Here is a 20,058-nt window from a genome sequence, read left to right as displayed (position 1 = left end):
AGAATGGAACTGCTACTACAAATCTTTATAGAATACTGTCCTTTGCTCATTCTCTCTTTTTATTTCCTTTTGCTTGGAAAAATTACTGAAAGAGATTTTGGATAGAAAGATAAGTTGTGTTCTTTAGATATTCAGGGATCATTTCTGTAAAGCAAGACATTGTGAGTTCTAGTCTTGTCTAAGGTATGAAATCTGGCTAGGTAACTTTGGACCATTCACTCTATGAAATCAGGTTTAGCCAACAAACTAGTCAGTCACTTCCAGTTAAAAAGCAGACTCTGCTAGGAAGAAAAAAACAATTACTATTCTTCCATCAAGATTCTCCTATAGAGTACAGGCAAGGCATGGGTAACCTTTTGATGGCCTAAAGCTGCCCTTAACTTAGATGTGGGAAGTGGACAACATTGGTTTTAGCAATGATACAAAATAGGTGATGATACAATTTTTTTGGAACATGATACTCATGAAACACATAATATTTCTGTTTTTGTTTTAAAAAAATCTTTGATTCTTTTTTTGACATTCTTGATTTGCTTCTGAGATCATGATTATAAAATAGATAATTATTTGACATGGTGCTGGTATCAGACAATTCTTGAAACATCACCAGTGGCAGTTACTAATTTGATGGGATATTTAAGCAATATTTTCCCAATCAGAGAAAATATTGCAGAAATATTCTATCAAATTCGTGATTTTTTTAATCAAATGTCTCCCATGGGAAGCTATGCCTTGAAAGCTCAGAATGCATTCATCATACAAGCAAATGTTTTAATTTATCCAGAATTAAATATTCTAAACTATGGAAGTGCCCTGAGACAGGAACAAAGGTATCTTCTTTTTTTAAAATTCTGACATGCCTTCCTGAAAAAGACCCATAGGTCAGAGTTGAATCTGGTGACAAGAAAAAGCTTGGCATTTAACTGGTGTTGAACTCAGAGAGAAATTAATAGAGGGAAAGAGTCAGAAGAAGGAAATAATCAAAGAAGCATCACTCAAAAGGAAATGAAAAAAAGGGTAAAAGCAAAGGGAAGGGGAAAAAAACTAAAGAAAAGGATGATAATTAAACATTCCGAAGCAAGTTTAGAAAAGTCTACAAATGTTTTTAGCCAGAATAGCAATAATAAGATGTGAGCTTCTTTGGGTCACATAAACCAATTATTTTGGGAAGAGGGTGCATTAATTGTTGTTGTTAGTTGCGAAGTCGTGTCCAACCCGTCGCGACCCCATGGACAACGTTCCTCCAGGCTTTCCTGTCCTCTATCATCCTCTGGAGTCCATTTAAGCTCACGCCGACTGCTTCAGTGACTCCAACCAGCCACCATGTTCTCTGTTGTCCCCTTTTCCTTTTGCCCTCAATCTTTCCCAGCATTAGGTTCTTCTCCAGTGAGTCCTTCCTTCTCATTAGGTGGCCAAAATATTTGATGCATTAATTAGGTGAAGAAAATTGAGGTTGTAAATGTTTGGAAAGAAAACAGGATCTAGGCCCAAGTGACTGAGCTGCCAGGTGTCATGGAATTAGTCACCTTGGTAGACTACCTTGTGTGGTCCTTGATGGGGGACCACACCTTTCCTGCCCTATTAGTTCTCTTGACAGCTTTTGATACTATAGACCAGGAGTGTCAAACTCACGTCATCACGTTGTCATCATGTGACATATTGTGACTTTCTCCCCCTTCAATAAACTAGGTGTGGGTGTGGCCAGCGAATGACATATCCGGCCCACGAGTTTGACATCCCTGCTATAGACCATAGCATGTTGTGTCTTGCCCGCTCTCACCGCAGCCAGGGTCTGCTTATCTGCTTCCGAACGCTGAAGAATGTCCTCCCGGCCCCAGCCCTGGCTCCATGCCCAGACAGGCTGAGGAGGGGGCATCTCCCGGCCCCAGCCCTGGCTCCATGCCCAAGCAGGCTGCAGAGGAGGGAGCACCCCCCGGCCCCAGCCCTGGCTCCATGCCCAGGCAAACGGAGCAGTTAGACCCCTCCCCCTCCTCCACAGCATGTGAGCCTGAGGAAAGTTTATTTCCAACAGCTGCTGATTGGAGTGACCCTCGCATCAGAAGACTGGATAGGCGGAGGCAACAGAAGGAAGGGAAGGGCAGGCCTTAATGAGTGCTGAGTCATGGAGCCACACCCCATGGCCTATATAAAGGATCTGCTTTCTGGCAGTCTCTGAGTCAGGCAAAGTCGAACTTATCTTGCTGAAGTCACTTTCTGGTCTCCTGCCTGCTCTGAGGACTTTGCTAGGACTTTGGGCAGAGCTGCAGAGGCAAGCCTGATTCGGATTTCCCTGACCCGGCCGTCAGCGGAGGAGTGGGACACGACAATAGCATCTTGTTGGACTGCCTAAAGAGATCCAGATGATACTTGTACATGAAAACTTCAGGCAAGACAGGGAATGCAGTAGAAAGTTTGAACCGTGTCTGGAAGACTATCCAGAATCTGGATAGGGCTAAATTTGGTTATGCTCAATAAAAAGTGGAAGTGCATTTCAGTAAATATTACTCATTGAATTCCTCAGCTAAATTTCATAATTGGAAGGGAAGGAAAATACCCAATTGCATATGTAACAAAAAAGGAAGGAAAATGATGCTCTAAAATGATTCATTGTATGTTTGCTTCGTTTACTATTACTGCTTCAATAATGACTAATTATTACTCTAGAATTTCCCCTACTCTAATGATAATTTTTAGTAATTTGAATGCTTGCTCACTGCTTTTTAGTTGATCTAAATAGAAAATATTAACTTTTTATTATTTATGGATTTATTCCAATGGCCCAACATGGTGACAATCTGCAAGACCTGTTGGGGTCAGACAGCATAAAAAATTAATAAAGAAGTGAATAAAAGCATATACATATTTATTCAGACACTTTTTTCTGTTTAACATGATTGTTGCTGATGTGAGGTTTAATTTTGTGGATGTTATCATTTTTTTGTGTGTTTTTATCTTACAAGTTTTAATTATGATTTTTATAGCTATTTTAAGCACTGTTCCTGGTGGAAACACAACATAACAATGTAATGAATAATGAAATGTAACAGAAACTGCAGGACAGCCATTGTTTTTTTCAAAAAGTCTATTCATAGATATGTAAGTCACTGTTCCATATTGTGGTACACTATTTTGATTAAACATTTAAGAAATTTCATACGCTATCTGCACTCTGATAAAGAACTCCTACTGAAGGGATTAAATCCAAAAGCAAAACTTCGATGAGTGTCCATTTTCTGTTTGAGTACTTCCATAACCACATACAGATAGTCCTCAACTTACACCAGTTTATTTAGTGACTGTTCAAAGGTATGTTACTGAAAAAAGTGACTTTTCACACGACTGTTGCAGCATCCCCATGATCAAAATTCAGATGCTTAGCAACTTGTTCATATTTTTGATGGTTGTAGTGTCCTGGGGATATGTGATCACTTTTTGTTACCTTCTGACAAGCTATGATAATGAGGTAACCAGATTCACTTAACAACCATGTTACTTACTTAACAACTGCAATGATTCAATTAACAACTGAACAAAAGTTATAAAATGAGGCAAAACTCACTTAACAAATGTTTCACTTAGCAACATACATTTTGGGCTCAATTGTGGTAACCTGTATCAAGGTTGCATTTTGTTTTGAGATCTCTCTGCCCAAACTGCGAACTATAGTTACTTGCGATTCCAAATCCCACATTTGTGAATTAGTCTTCTGCCTGAGGATTCCGAAAGTTGCAGTCCCATCACATCTGGACTACACTGTGTTAAACTGCCATGCTTAGATCATTAGAAGCTAAGAAAGATATTACCTCCATATAGATTTTGTTTATAGATACATACTCTTTCAGATAATTTCAGGCATGCATATAAGGTTTACCCAAGATTCCAAGCTGGCTGATTTCTCTGAATAGGAAAATAATTTTGGACTTCTCCCCTACTGGGAAAATCTGTTTCCCCTTATTTCCCAGTTTTTATTAGGATTTCTGGAGAAAGGAAATGTTGCTTCCTGGAGAGAGAATCAAAGAGACTGAGACAATGAGGGAGAGGGGAGGGAGAGAAAAAATTTCACTAACTCCTAATGTACATCAGGATTCAAAGGTGAAAGGGCCATGACCTCTGTGTGCATAGATGCATACAGCTCTAAAACATTGATAGGGCTGCCTCTGTGAAGTGACATGGAAATGATTCTGCAGATACCAAGAACTCCTTAATATTCTCAGAGTTTTCAGCGATTCATAGAATTGGGACTGTTTTACATACAGTATTTGCTTTGTGGAGTTGTACAACATCTAAAGAGATAATTGCTTGCTATATCAATGGGTCTCATCATCAAATTTTGTTAACAATAAACTTAAAGACTCAAGATCCATCCCACCACTAAAAGATTCCAACAACAAAGAATACAATGACGAAACAGTTAAAGCTAACCTCTTCAACATTTTCTTTGGCTCAGTTTTTGTTAACAGCAATAACACATATCCGATATTCCATAAACGCACCAGCATTGAATATGATGACTTAACCCATATAGATTTCACAGAAGATAACGTTGAAAAAGTTCTTCATAACTTGAAACCATCGCTATCTATTGGACCTGATGGACTATGCGCATACTTCTTAAAAAAACTTTCCACTAATATAGCAGAACCCCTAAGCATAATCTTTGACAAAGCTTTCACTACCAGTTCCCTTCCCAAACTTTGGTCACTAGCCACAGTCATCCCTATCTTCAAAAAAGGAGACCCCAGCTCAGTTGAAAATTACAGACCGATCTCTCTGTGCTGCGTCACCTGCAAAGTCATGGAATCAATCATCAACCAATCCATTACCTAACACTTAGAAACTAACAACCTACTCTCCAATAAACAATTTGGTTTCAGGAAAAAATTATCATGCAACTTACAACTTCTTCACTGTAAAAACATATGGACTACAAATCTTGATCAAGGCAAAACAATAGATGCAATCTACATAGACTTCTGCAAAGCTTTTGACTCAGTAGTACACGATAAACTTCTCCTAAAACTAAAATCCTATGGCATTTCAGGACCCCTTCACAAATGGATATCTGCTTTTCTGTCTAACAGACAACAAGTGGTCAAAATTGGCAATGCTCTATCAAATCCTGTTCCTGTCAAGAGTGGCGTTCCTCAAGGCAGCGTCCTTGGACCAACACTCTTCATACTATACATTAATGATCTTTGTGACCATATCGCAAGTAATTGTGTTCTCTTTGCTGACGATGTCAAACTATTTAACACCACAGACAATGCATCTATCATCCAAAAAGACCTTGATCATCTAACCACTTGGTCTAAAACTTGGCAACTCCAAATCTCAACCAGCAAATGCTCAGTCTTACATATTGTAAAAAAGAACCCAAACACTAAGTACATACTTGATGGATATTACCTTACAGATGACCCCCACCCCGTTAAAGACCTTGGAGTCTTCATGTCAAATGATCTATGTGCCAAAGCCCACTGTAACTACATAGCAAAAAAGGCTCTAAGAGTTGTTAACCTAATCTTATGTAGCTTCTTTTAAAAAAACACTACACTACTAACCAGAGCATATAAAACATTTGCTAGACCAATTCTAGAATACAGCTCGCCTGTTTGGAACCCTCACCACATCTCTGACATCAATACAATTGAACGTGTCCAGAAATATTTTACAAGAAGAGTTCTCCATTCCTCTGAAAACAACAAAATACCTTATCCCACCAGACTTGAAATCCTAGGCTTAGAAAACTTGGAACTCCATCGCCTACGACAAGACCTAAGTTTAACTCATAGAATCATCTATTGTAATGTCCTTCCTGTTAAAGACTACTTTAGCTTTAATTGCAATAATACAAGAGCAACCAACAGATTTAAACTTAATGTTAACCGCTTTAATCTAGATTGCAGAAAATATGACTTCTGTAACAGAATCATCAGTGCTTGGAATACTTTACCTGACTCTGTGGTCTCTTCCCATAATCCTAAAAGCTTTAACCAAAAACTTTCTACTATTGACCTCACCCCATTCCTAAGAGGACCATAAGGGGTGTGCATAAGCGTACAAATGTGCCTACCGTTCCTGTTCTATTGTTTTTTTTTTCTTCCTATATATATATTGATGCTTATACCTCCTAATATTTACTCATATATATGTTTATATACTATATAATCCTTTTTATATGATGTTGTGACAAAATAAATAAATAAATAAATAAATAAAACAAATTGGTTAACTGGAGTCCTAACCAGGGAGGTAATTTGAGAATTTAACTTAAGTTTCCAAGTTATTTTTGGATAAGTCGGTTCCATTGGTTTACTCAGTTGTAAGTTCTCCTTGGCTAAATTATCTTTCTCCATGTAGGCTTAGACTCCTATCCTAGGCTTACCTGAGGCCACACACTTCCTTGAAATATAGTTCTAAATGGACATGTGCAGGATTGCCCAATTGAGTTGCAAGAAACCAAAGGTACTTAATACTCAGACTTCAAAGAAAAAAAAATCTAAATTAAAGAATATTTACATTTGTCCCAGCCATCTTGGCAAATGCGCTTAATCTGTCCAGAGAAATACAGTATGAAACTCTCAAAAGTCACAGACTGTTTTCTGTTAAAATGATTAGATGATGCCCTTACATCTTATCAATGAAACTGAAATAATCCCTTGCATTTTATTGCAGGGACCTTGCAGTTTTCCTTATTCGCACAATTGCATCTTGGTTTAATGAATGCTCCACAATTCCTTTCAGCATCAGGCTGGCTAATTATTATAAAATCTACCTGACTTTCTCTTCCTTTCCTGGCTCTCCTTTAATGATTTAATTATGAAGAGATACAAACTCTTTCAAGGAGTTTAACCTTCCATGAAAGTTATCTTACTTTCTGGATTTACTGGAAATGCTTATTATCTATTATTTATTTGCATATTTATATCCCACTTTTATTATTTTGGAAAACATACTTAATACTCCTTTCTCCTCCTATTTTCCTCACAACAACAACCCTGTGAGGTGAATTGGGCTGAGAGAGAGTGACTGGCCCAAAGTTACCCGGCCAGCTTTCATGCTTAAATTGGGACTAGAACTCACAATTTCCTGGTTTCTAGACTTGGGCCTTAATCATTAAACTGGTTCTCCTATTAGATTATGAGCTACAGCCACTTTAATAGTGAGATGAGCAACATATACATTTAATAAATAAATATATTATATTACAATACACAATATATAATAGTTTACACTATTAGCTGATATAGATATAGGTGTGGATGTATAGATATAGGTATGGATATATTAAATATATTACATATTGTTGCTAGACATTTTCTGCAAAACAAAGAAAATAAAATAGCATTGAGTAACTCCATTTGATGTCCAACCAAATGAACAATCAAAATTTGAAATTCTGTGGTATACCTGAACAACTGCCATCTGACCAGATAAGCACTTCTATTCTGGATATTGATAAAACCATCGGGCAAGTGCTGTGACAATGTAAAAGCTATTTCATTACTGATGGTTTACTATAGTGCTGGCAGGATCATTTTGTACACTGCAGTGAGTTTTGATTGTTTCAGTGGCACTAGAACAGTTTAGGAGAGGTATATGACATATGGTTTTAAAAATTCCTTAAATTCTACCATGACTACCCTGAGTTTCCATAAATTCACCTGAGAGAATATGGCACAAAAAATTGGCATCTCTCTACCTCTGTCTTTGTCTCTATCTCTGCCTCTTCTCTCTCACACAGTTTGTTTGTTTGTCTGTCTGTCTGTCCATCCATCCACCTACCTACCTACCTACCTACCATCCATTTGTCATGTCATCCATCCACCCACTCGATTTGTCTGTCTATTCATCAAATGAATTAAGCTAGGGAACCTGCTTGCTCTTCCCCCCACCCCTCTGATGGGTTTTCACAACTTCAAGAGACTCATTTAGTTCATTCTATGAAAAATCTTAACCTGCTGCTTTCTTATTTGTTGCCCAGATTTTAAAAGCACAACCATGTTGCCTTTCTAGAAATTGCCCAGGCGAAATTACCTGGATTTGCTTTACTGGTCCTCTCAGAACCATTAATACCGGTATTTGCTTGTTGAATGTATATTCCACGTTTCCTTCAACTACTCAGGGTGGCTTTCGTGGGAGAAGCCCTTTGAGGGACATTGGGCTGAGAGCAGCCCTACCTGGCCAACTACACCAGAGAAATAGATTGCCAGTGGTTTCCCCTGGATCTGTGACAACGGATTTTTGTAAATATGTGTCGCCTCCAAATGTGGTGATTTCATTTTAACCATTTAAAGCCTTAGCTATACAGATGCACTCAGTCCTATGCAGATTTATTCAAAGGTAACTTTGTTTAATCGGAGCTGTTATTATAATTCATTTAAATTTATTATAGGCGCCCAATTCCATTAGGCTCTTTGAATGACTACGCCTCGTATTAGGCAGCGTGACCTTAGAAGCAGCTTGTCTATGATCCAATGCAATTTACTTTCAACTGAATGTATTGGCTCTTGCGGTCAAACGGAGTCGCAAACTCGGCAAGCCAGAAGTGCCAGAGAATCCCGGCTGCAACGAATGGGGTTTTTCCAGAGTAAATACGAATATGGCATTGGAACCTAACGCGCAATGCCTGCTCGTTCCGAATTAAGTTCCATATGTTGAAGGAGGCAGGCTGCCAGGGAACTGGAGAACGGCAGAGCGCCTCGCCATTCCTCCCGCGGCGCGAAACCACTTAGCTAATTACTTCCCTTCCCTTGTTAGCTCGGGTGAAGCTCTGGCTGTTTAAGACGGGGCCAGGTCCAGAAGCCCATCAAAGGAGTGTCTTCGAGCTGGCGGCATAAACCCCCTTCGCCTCTGCATTCAATTAGGGGAAAGAAAACAGGGCAGCGTTTTCACTCCTCCAGGGAGCCTGCCCACCCAGTCCGCCTGTCACCCGGGAAGCAGACCTGTGTGTGTGTGTGTGTGTGTGGGGGGGGGGCTATTAGAGGCATCTCTTCCATCTCCCGCCCTCTGGGCTGCTCCACAGAAGATCCTCCAAATCTTCCAGCTTCCGGGGTTTCCCCACTTTGTAACGTGGCGGAGTTCATGGCAATCTCTGTGCTTTTTCTCTTCCGACAAAGAGAGCCGTCTGGTAAAGGAAGTAGAAGATAAGTTTTCGCTTTGGGTTTGTGTAGAAGCCATCTGGGTTGATTTTCTTCCCGCCTGAGACCATTTTCTCTAAAGTCTACACCCCCTCGCCATCACCTTCCCGCTCCTCAGATTTCTCCTCTGTCCAGTGGAACAGGGGAAGCCGGACTGTAAGTCTTAGAAAGTGGCGGAGACTTTGACCCACTCTTGCCAGGGTAATTGATAAAACACACACACACAAACTTGAGTTCGAGCTAGCGAGCATCCTTTAGTTTTGCACCAGCCCCCCAATCTTCCTTCCAGGGGAACGGCCGAAATTTCATGTTCTTGGTGAAGAGCCTAAACTCAGCTTCATTCAAGAGAGAGGGAGGGAGGGAGAGAGAGAGCGAGAGAACAGCGTTCCTTGGGCAGGTAGAGAAAAGAACAGGGCGCGCTTGTAAGCACAAACACCCGCTTACACGCGAAACGGAGCGATTTCCTGAGTCAACATCTCTTAGGGAAGTGCACACCTTCTCAAAGCTCTTCTACCTTTCATTACTCTTCCTCATTTTTTTTTTTTTTTTCTTTTTGTCCTGGCGGAGTCCGAAGGTACTCTCTTATGACTAGCGCACATAGCAAATCCAAACATCCTGGATGGAGCAGGTGTCCGAGCGCCAGACACGACTCCGCAGCTGCTAGACAATGACTAAGAGCCCTTTAAAGAGTGATGGATTGGGCCCTTGTAGCTCTCCACGAGAGGTTTTTCCACCTCCTCGGCGGATATTGTTCTTTTCGCTCCGAATGCCAGGGGCTTAGCGAAGCAGCTGGAGATCTGCCGGGTAGAACGTGACCACTTCAATCCAGGAACAGAAGGGGGGAGGGCAGATTGGGAGGGGCCGGCCGGAGGGCAGGGGAGAACCTACCCGGGACTCCTGTAGCAGAGACTTCAGGAGGGGAAGAGCGAGCGAACATTGCTGCCTAGCCCAGCCCAGCCCAGCCCAGCCCTTGCCAATGCAATTCCCCATTAAGACAATCGATTCAGCCGTGGCGCTTGGCACCGAGAAGTAAATTACACTCAATCCCAGACATGCAGCCGTGACTGTCCAGGCTCTCCCAATTCCAGAGCTTTAGACAGGTGGGACGGGGAAAGCCCCCAATCAATCTCCTGCGGGAGCACCAGGATCCTCCTTATGTCACTTTCCCAGCTAGGATGAAGGTAACTTCGCTCTCCAGTTTTTGTCCTCCTCCATCATCATCATCAGACGACGGGCTGAGGCTACCCCGTTTGCATCGGTTGAGAACGGGTTCCACCCCCCTCTCCTCCTCCAGACAAGCCTTTCAAAAAGTAGAACATGCTGAATAGCTTCCCTCCCAAAGCAAGGATGGGTCCAAAAATCAGCCTTGCTAGAAAGGAATCGGAATTCTGGCTTTGGGTCGCTTTGGCAAGAAGCAGCTTTTCTTAAGGGGTTACAGTAGCCTTCCCCCAACCCGGCACGTTCGAGATATTTTATTTACTTTTGTATTAGGTGACTCTGGGCGGCTTACAAAAATAAAAAACCCCAATAAATCATTGAAGCAATTAATAGTCATATTAATACTATTTTGGATTATCTCCGTAATTCCCCCTGGCCTGATTGGAAACTTTTTTTTTGGGGGGGGGAGCTGGGGACAACCCGATATATCTTGAGGGCACCTAGTTGGGGAGATTGCTTTGGCTTTTCACCTCCTTGTTCCCCCTCCTGTTTCCGTTTGATTATCGCCGGGTCTGAAATAAATATTCACTGGCAGGGAAGAAGTCGCCAATTGCTCATTCATTTTGTCCTGCCTTGCCTTTCCCGGTGTGTCGGTCTCCCGATCTGACGGGTGCTGGGAGGGGGATGCCCTTGGAGGGTGGAAGCCCTTGGGTGTTGGTGATTTGAACCCAGAGTCCTCCAAAGGGATTGACTGAACGGGGTTACGAAACCCACGGCCTCCGGTTTTCCGCGTTTGAGGCTTGGATGCATTTGCACAGAACGTCAAGCTCTGGCATCAGCCGAGTAGGCTTGAGAAGACGCTGCTTTCTCTGCGGCAAGGGGTTAAATGAGGAGCGGACAATTCCGCTGAGCTGAAATAAGCCGCTCCCAAATTACCCACACGCTTTGCAAGGGACCATCTCTAGATCCAAGTGCGGAAGTTCTCTGGTCACCCAGCTTCTTGCACTGCCTCCAAAACCCAGTGTTAAGAAATGGGGCCTCGCGACAAAATGTGTCCAGGCAGCCCGAGCCTACGTCTCCTTAACTCGGTCAGTCCTCGCTGAAACCTTTCATATTTCCAAAGAGTTGCTGTCGGGCTAGCTGCCTTTTTCGTTTTTAAAGATAGTTAAGATTCCGGAACTGGAGAAGGGACACCTGCCAAGCAGAGCCGACTCTTTCAGCAATTCTCCCCGCAAACCAGCTTTTCCCGTCCTCGTTCATTTTGGCTGGAACTGTTGGGAGTTTGTGATCTGACACGTCGGAAGGAGATCTGATTGGCCAGGCTCTTCTAAAACAAGACATTCCCTGTTTTCCTCCAAGCCGCGATGGTAGGAACCTTAAGCATCCTTACCTGGGCATTGAATTCCGTTAGTCCCAATTCCGACCAATTATGAGAAAGTTTTGGCTACACAGCATAGTAAAGGAAGGAACCTTTCAAGGCACGTGAATTTAATACACGCCCCCCCCTCCAAGACACTGTGCGGGTGGAAATAGTGCCTCTCTCGGACTCCGAAACCAATAATTAAGATTAGAAAAGGGATTGTCCACTGATCGCCCCCTTGCACTGCTGGGGTCAATGCTAAGATGCAAAGTTGAGAAAGCATGTATGCCAACCGAAGTCCTTTTTTTTCTGCAATGCAGCACTTTTTGCAGTAGATGTCGCCTCTACTAAGTAAATATCCTGCCCTTTTGAGTTTATTCATCAAAAAGATTCGGGAGATCTTGGAGGGATAAAAGACAATGGGGGAGGTCTAAATATTATTAATGACTTGGGGCGATCTCCCTTACATTTCATTAATCATTTTCTGTCTCTTCCTGCCCCCCCACTCCCCCCCCACCCCCAGTCGCTCAGTGACCTAAATGCAAATAAACCTATCGGATGTGCCTAAATGACTGGCAATTTTTTTGTGAATGGAATGCTCAGTGACTGGGAATGACGTAATTCGGGAGTTGGGAGTTTTGTGGTCAGTCGTGGATTGGTTTTATAGTGATAAAGGAGATGCTGATTGGCGAGTCAGGGTTCTGTTGAACGCCTACACATTTCTGTCCTGGTGATATGTATAAAAAGGGGTCGTTGACCATTGAAGACCACCACGACTCTGAAAATCACTCCGAGGAAACCTCCACTACGTTTTTCACTCTTCCTTAAGAAGGTTCGCATCTGAAGGTAAGCCCTTCTCTACTACCGGTAGCTCTGCTCCTCACAGCAACCATACAACTCTAGCAGCAGAAATCCTGGCCACACTTTCTTTAATGTCTTACTGAGTCCAGGATGATTTACTCCCAGATCCGTAGAGAGTGTCGCAGCCTAAAAGCTGCCAATGTCCTGCATTCCTCAGTTTTATGTTTCAAGGATGCTAGACTTCTTGTCTGGTTTTTGGAATAGATGGCGTAATTAATCCTTTCTGGATATTAAAAAAAAAAAGAATTAGCATTTCAAGATATTAGGGAATAAGGGGAAAATGTTCATCCTGCAAATTTTAAACAAAATTTATTTGCAAACGAGAAAGCTTTTATTTTGCTGGAGATAACTCCTTAAAGATGCATTTAATTTCAATGTACGAGTTATCTCGTGTTTTTTTTAAAGCAAGGGTTATCTTAAAGATTGGTCTAATCAAGGTAATATATATTAATTTAAAATACCTTTTAAAGCATCCTTCTGTCTCCATGCTCCCCCCTCCCTGAGACAGTAGACATACGGAATTTCCTTATAGGTTTCTTTGCAAGAAAAAGTCTAAATGAGGAAGAATTTAAGATGAATCTCTGGGAGTGTATGTGTGCCAGGCGTATACAGAGGCATTGAGGTCAGGGATGCACTGTAAAAAAGCTGGAGATAGGAAAATTCAAGAGTGTTGGAAATACATATTTATGGAGATGCTATATATTCAACATTTTTAAAATGTTGAATATATGAAAATGCTTGAAGCGGAGAGGAGGGGGGACAAAGAAATCATATGTGGAAAAACAGCTTATAATTATCTGCACAAGATTATTTCTGTATTTTACAAAATATATAGTATATTTATTTTCCAATAATGACTCAAACAAACTCCGATTTTACAGCATTGCCTTACCGCGTTTTCAGAGGTCCACTTGTTTTAGCTGTTCTTTTTATTTTTTTACTTCAAAAAACGAGGCATAAAAACGAGGCGTCTCTCTTCTAAGCGTAAATACATCTCGCCACTTTGACTCGTTTTCTTTTAAGAAAGGTTCTATTTTTGGTTCTCTTCTCTTGGCACCGATGTTCCGAGTTGCTTCTGCCCAGTTCCGATAGTCCGTATAAGAACGCTGCCGAAGCCCCCAGAATTCCTAAATGGATATTAAGAGGACCGGTAAATTCTCTGCAAATACTTCTTTACTCGCGTAATTAACGGATAATTTATTACCCTCAGAGAATTCCAACTTTAGGCCAGCCTGGTCCTATGCATAACATTTGCCCGGGAAGGATGTGTCGCTGTTTCTTGGACTTACCCCAGCCAGCCATATATGTTTTCTCCTTCAGAAGGGAATCCTTATGCGCGTCAGTTGGGATGCTCGTCGATGGGATCGCAGCCCAAATAAGTCAGAGGGGAATAGGCAGGACCGCAGAGGCTGCAATGAGGCTCCTCGATGAAACTGAGCCTTTCTTGCAGAGAGAGAGAGAGAGAGAGAGAGAGAGAGAAGAGGCCATGGCTGTGCTGAAGATCTCCTCGCTCCTCGCCGTTTACGCTTTGGTGGCCTGTCAGATGGAGAACGGCCAGGCGGTCCCGCTCAGGTAAGAGGCAAACCGACGGCGGACTTACCTGCAGCTTTCGGGAGGAGAGTCTCGAAGTTCCCTCCGGGGCGGGGGCGCGCGAAGCGAAGAAAGTCCTCCTTGGACGGGATGGAGCTCGGTTAGGAGGGGGCAAAAGGAGAAAGGTCTGGGCGCTCGGCAGGCGCGGATTTGGCTCCGTGGGGACCCTTCGCCCCGGATGACCAACCAGTTTTTAGAGCCCCCTCCTTCGTTTTTTGTTTTTTTTTTAAATTTCAAAAACATCGGAGCTCGATCGCCACTTGCCTCGCCTCCGGGGCAGTGAGACCGAAAGTAGAAAGCGGAGTAGAAATTACGCAAGCATATCCGTGGCCGCCTTGTGATTTTCTTCCCCTGGCCAAGCAAAACGGATCACTCGCACAGTCTCCCCCTTCGGAAGCCTTCCAGATACAGCGGGCACCAGTATTCATAAAACTCCCCCCCCCATCCCCAGCCTTGGTTGGGAGAGAGGAGAGTCGCGCTCCACGCCAACCCCAGGGTAGGGGGTGGGATGGCTGGCGGGCTCCGGCTGGAAAAGCCGCTCCCTCCCGCCCCTGATCCCACCCCAGGCTGCCTGTGGGGAGGAGAAGCGCTGCTCCCAGAAAAGCGGCGCTTTCAAGGGCGCGCTTGTCTTCACGCAGAGCGGGCTTCGAGCCCGTCACCGACCGAGGCGCCCTGGGGGACTACGAAGCTCGGCGGTTACTCAACGCCCTGGTGAAAGAATACGTCCAGATGACCGCGGAAGATCCGGATCAGGGCAGCGAAGGCAGTAGGTAAGCAGCTTTCAAAGCACCGTTGCCTTTTGCCCACATCTCCCTCCCGGACGCCAAGCTGGGTGGGTGGGGGAAGGTCGAGCGCCTCCGTGGTGGGCATCGAAGGAGACCGGCGTCGTTTGCTTCTCGGGGATGCCCTTCCTCGATATTCGACCGGGGCGCTTTGCAACCACCCCGGCGATCCAAGTGGTGGGGCTCGCCAACTTTACTAAAGTATATGGTCCATTTATCCATTGACTGACTATATGGATATACACCTTGCGTACACACACACAAACACAAGAAAGGCTTTGAAGCGCAAAGAGGAGGGGTTTTGTTTGATAAAATGGGAAAGCAACAAGGTAGGTCTTGGATTTTCCCCCCCTTTTTGTTCCTCCCCCCCTTCTCACCCCGCTTCCTTAAAACCGAGCCCGCCGGACTCAGTCCTTCTCCCCTCGCCTTAGTGCCAGTGGGGGGAGAGAGAGAGAGAGAGAGAGAGAGAGAAGGTCCTTTGACATTGGAGGAAGGAAAGGGATTCTTTGCACGTAGCGCCCCCTTCCCTAACCAGGCTTCCAGCTGCACCTACTGAACTCCCCTGGTGAAGCATGAGGAATGGTTGAGCCCCAGCGACGCATGCAATACCCTCCCCACCCCGGAATTGCTAACAGTCGCAGCGCCCTCCCCCCCCCATCCCCTAACTGGTTTGCTTGACGGGCAATGGCTCACTTGCGCCTCCTACCGTTGCTCCGACCTGGTTCTTCGGATTGACATTGCATGGGGCTTGCGCCTCAAAGCACGGCATCGAGATGGGCTTGTACTGAATATAAAAAGCTCGGGAGGAGTTCTTTTTTTTTTTGGTGGGGAGGGTTGGGGGGGTGGAACGCGGGGAAGGGGGAGGGGTAAGGCATGACTACGCACGTGTTTTCTTCTTGCTTTCCCTTTTTCTCCCTCCCCCCCCCGGTTACTTTGTTCGGCATGTTTTTCCCCCTTTGCAGCTTGGATAGACCTATTTCCAAACGTTGTGCCAACCTGAGCACTTGTGTGCTGGGCAAACTGTCTCAAGAATTGCACAAGTTGCAAACGTACCCTCGTACTGACGTCGGGGCTGGGACGCCTGGCAAGAAAAGGAATGTGTTGAGTGAGCTGGAAAATGAACGCTATGCAAACTACTGAGGAAGCCCTCGGAAGCAACTAAATGGGCTCAGATTCCTCTTTTGATTTGATTTGATTTGATTTTTTTCCTCTTTTGTTTCTTTCTTTTATTTAACTTGATGCATGATGTGGATCTAACCTTCACTGCTAACTTTGCTGTGTTCTTTTAGATCTGAAGTGCTTGGAGTAGTAGAGCAAAGTCCAAGTTAGGAAATTGAGGACAAAATGCACACACACTTAACACTGTTGTAGGGAGCTGGGGAAAAGCAGAAGCCAAATTCAGAATAGTTATCAGAATAAAAACATTGCCTTGAATTTACAACTGATTTTTTTTAGAGTCTTATTTTAAGAATAAGAAGGAAGCATCATTTTTTTTTATTTGAGGCTACTCATTGTAAAAAAAACCCCGAAATAAATAAATGTTTCTTTCATGTCCGATCATGCAACTGTTCAATAAAACTATTTTTCTATAAGGAATAGGTCTATGTTCTGATTACAAATTATTTGTACCATTTTTAAAATGTGGGGCTTGTAGCAAAATTTGAAGTGTTTTCATCCAGCTGTAAGGAGGTCAGTATGGATGTTTGCATTTTTTTTTTGCTTAATTAAGAGTATTTTGAAAGAGCTACATGCTTGATTAGTATTAGATAAATCAATGTGATAACTTTCATACAATGAAGTCAGCGAAAAGATTCACACTGAGTTTGATAGTATGAATTTTACAAATCTGTTCAGAAGTATAGAAACACAACCACTGGTTTCCAAATGTGAGCAATATTGTTCAGTTATAAAAGTTCTATTCTGTTTGACTTCCTCCAGGTAAGAATTTTAATCTTATATTTATGTATCTATTTGTTCATGAAGAAGTCACTTATTTTGATTGACTTATCAGCCTAAAGATAATTTAATGCAAGAGAATCCAAAATTGCCTGTAATTCAAATATTGACTTGTATTCGTTGTGGGAACAATGTAGGCTAAGTTAAACATTCAAACCGATGAGACTTAAAAAACCTGATTTTTGTTGGTCAGAGATGAGCAACAGAAAAACCAAGTTGGATCACACCTATGGTCAATCTGATATCAGATAAATATATCATATATCATTTAGACCAGGGCTGTCAAACTCACAGCCGGTGGGCTGGATGCATCACGCTCTGGCCATGCCTCCACCCGTTTTAGCGAAGGGGGAAAAAAGTCCCAGTACATCACGTGACACCGCCATGATGCCCGCAAGTTTGACACCCAATGATTTAGACCATTCGGATAGCTTATATACCCAGAAATGGCATTACATTAGGAAATGTAGACCCAGGAGATGAAGGTAGCAGTCCTCATATGCAGTGGCATTGACCAACCTTGATGCTACAGGACTATGATCCTTGGAAATCCAGGTTTTGGGCCATCTTAGAAAAGGTGTAGGTTATCCTCCCACAGTTCTGGATTTTGCTAGGTTGGGGAAGAATGTGCAATGATTTGGTTTTTCTACACTCTGGGCTATGTTAAGAGAGTAGAAGTCTCTTGAGCAGGGGGTTGGACTAGATCAGGGATTTCCAACCTTGTCAACTTTAAGACTTCAACTCCCAGAATTCCTCAGCCAGCAAAGGTGGATCTCTTGCCTCACAATTAGGAGGTTGTGAGTTCGTTCCTAGGTAGAGGCAGATGTAGGGTCTCCTGCTTGGGCAGGGGGTTGGACTAGATCGGGATCTTCAATCTTGTCAACTTTAAGACAGACTTCAACTCCCAGAATTCCTCAGCCAGCAAAACAAAGCTGGTTGAGGAATTCTGGGAATTGAAGTCCACAAGTCTTAAAGTTGACAAGGTTGAAGACCCCTGGACTAGATGACCTGCAAGGACCCTTCCAACTCTGTTAATTGTTAAAATAAGGCAAGGTTCAAATCAGAAGCTTGCATCAAAGATCTTAACTCTAATTTATTTCTTTTTTTTAAAAAAAACCCCAACAACAGCATAACAGCACAAAAGAGAGCATGTAACACGGCAACATGTGTGACCCATCGTTTGGCAGATTTCCTAAACCGATCAGGAGGTGTGGGAAAAAACACATTTGTACCTACCAATGTTGGAGCCCATGCTTTTGGTAGGCGAAGAAGAAACGTACAAATCTAATCTGCTGAATGATTTCTGGGATATGGTAAGTGTTAAATGATATTGGAATTCTATTTCCTTGGTGAATATGTTAAGTCTTGAAAGGATGTTTAGTGTAGAGAGAAGATAGTAACGAGATTTTTTTTTTTAAATATAACCTTTATTTCAGACTTACTGAACCTGATGTCCTCTCGGTGTACTGAACCTCAACTCCATAATTTCATTTCTGAGTGCTGAAATCCAATTTACATGAGCTCTGGCATAGGGAAAGCTCTTTTAGTGGCATTACCAGAGTAGAATTACTCCTTTTAAATAATTGAAAATGAGGGTTATGAAAACCAGCTATTCATTGTTGGACTAGGCTTTCTCCCTTACAATTGGATTTGGAATCCAAATTATTTTTTTCACTTGGAAAAAGAGTGAATATTAGTATTAGACATATTAGATTAGTACATAGACATATTAGTAAATATGTCACTCCTAAATCAGCATTATTTTGATTCAGAGATCTTTTTCTTGTATATCTTAAACATGTGTGCAGCCTTGTAATGCTGCCATTTTGTAATTTGATTTCCAGTCTCCATGTTAATTTTATTGCCGTTTTAAAATTTAGCAAATGGCTTATGCAACTTCAGGCATTAGGATGTTTTGTTTATAGAGGCATTTCCTTCTTTTCTCTGCGCTCTGGAGTACAGAAATGATTTTTGAGAAGCTGTCGCTTTGTTACCTTTTTAAGCCCAGGTGGAGCAGAGAGCATGGTGGACTTGAAGGAAGCTCTAATGCAGAAGTGGGATGAGATGTCCTCTTTGCCAAATTTGGCAGAAGTGAACCCACTTGCTTTGATAGATATCTGCAGTTGGTCTGCTCTATGACCACTCAGACTGCAAGACAGAAATAGTCTCACTTAAATGTGGAATTTTTTTTGGTAATTATGCAATCCTGTCTACTATAACTGCCCAATTATACTGTTTGGGAAGAGGCCTTCTTAAGAAAAATTGCTTATATGGAATAGAGCCAAACATTCATATCTGACCCATGTTAAAAACTTATTTAAAACATATTAACTTTGCAAAACCTATGCTGTCCTTACCCCATAAAAAGCTGGTCCAGCTCCTCTTTATTTATTCAGTAGACTATCCTATTTTAACTATGGAACATAATTAAAGAAGAGAGCTATAAGTCTAATGACCTGATAAGTGCAAAGAAAAGAAGAATGTATCTTTAAGCTTGGATGTGTTTGTGTTTTTCAGATGTCATGAAACCGAGCAACGAACACCTTTTAATTTGTCTTGAAAGCAACTTCTTTTCATCATTCAGTATGGCTGAATAAATTATTCATTTTCGCATCCTTCCACTATTGAAGAAATGTTTTGTTTGAAAGTTAAATTAACTTAGGTTATATAATATATCTATATCTATATCAAATAATTATTCAATTATTGTATATTCTTTTGATAAGCAATTCTATTTCAAATAAAATGTGATAGCATCTATTTATTTATTTATCTTGTAGCATATCTGTGAAATTGATCCATGTTATTTATCTTGGCAATACTGTATTGCCAATCTCGGGGATTACACTAAATTGCTGCCTTTCAAGGTATATATGTGTAAGAGGCGGTGTGCTATGCCTTGATGTAAAACATTTAACTGACATGAGTGTATAATATGTTTAAAATACATTTACAATATTGTATTTATTTGTGAATTTATGCAAGATTAAAAAAGTATTTTAGATACACATAGATTGAGAAATGGATCTTTTATTTAAGCCTTTCTTTAAAGGGTGTTCTGCAACTTTCTTTGAACCTGGGTTCAAGAGAATTGACATAAAGCCTAGTACGGAATTTGGGTTTTTCTATGAAATTGCTGGTGCTATAGGAAGGTAATAGGCTGTAACATTTGAACATACAGAATGAATAAACATACTTATTTTTGTAGAAA

At 42.1% G+C, this 20,058-nt stretch overlaps 1 protein-coding gene and 1 long non-coding RNA gene across 9 annotated transcripts; one reads left to right on the top strand and one right to left on the bottom strand.

The window, feature by feature from the left end:
• The first annotated feature begins 12,437 nt into the window (after positions 1–12,437).
• On the top strand, positions 12,438–19,835 carry CALCB (calcitonin related polypeptide beta). 6 transcript variants are annotated; one of them, XM_058165483.1, is made up of 4 exons: positions 12,438–12,504; positions 13,970–14,091; positions 14,748–14,879; positions 15,854–18,117. In XM_058165483.1, exons 2-4 carry the CDS (start codon positions 14,006–14,008, stop codon positions 16,029–16,031), a joined length of 396 nt encoding a protein of 131 aa, XP_058021466.1. In that variant the 5' UTR covers positions 12,438–12,504; positions 13,970–14,005; the 3' UTR covers positions 16,032–18,117. The 6 variants fall into 6 exon arrangements, with proteins under 6 accessions (XP_058021466.1, XP_058021521.1, XP_058021556.1 ...); XM_058165538.1 differs by having other exon boundaries at positions 12,439–12,504; positions 13,978–14,091; XM_058165573.1 differs by having other exon boundaries at positions 12,449–12,504; positions 13,974–14,091.
• LOC131189566 (uncharacterized) lies at positions 12,512–14,843 on the bottom strand. 3 transcript variants are annotated; one of them, XR_009153090.1, is made up of 4 exons: positions 14,120–14,843; positions 13,809–13,962; positions 13,412–13,646; positions 12,512–12,742 (listed from the first exon to the last, which is right to left on the bottom strand). It is a non-coding gene; the product is annotated as an uncharacterized LOC131189566 (long non-coding RNA). The 3 variants fall into 3 exon arrangements; XR_009153084.1 differs by having other exon boundaries at positions 12,514–12,742; positions 13,809–13,958; XR_009153079.1 differs by lacking the exon at positions 12,512–12,742 and having other exon boundaries at positions 13,378–13,646; positions 13,809–13,958.
• Positions 19,836–20,058: the final 223 nt, after the last annotated feature.

The sequence above is a fragment of the Ahaetulla prasina genome, chromosome 1, assembly GCF_028640845.1.
Source record: "Ahaetulla prasina isolate Xishuangbanna chromosome 1, ASM2864084v1, whole genome shotgun sequence".
NCBI lineage: Eukaryota > Metazoa > Chordata > Lepidosauria > Squamata > Colubridae > Ahaetulla > Ahaetulla prasina.
This window is presented reverse-complemented; position numbering and strand designations above follow the sequence as displayed.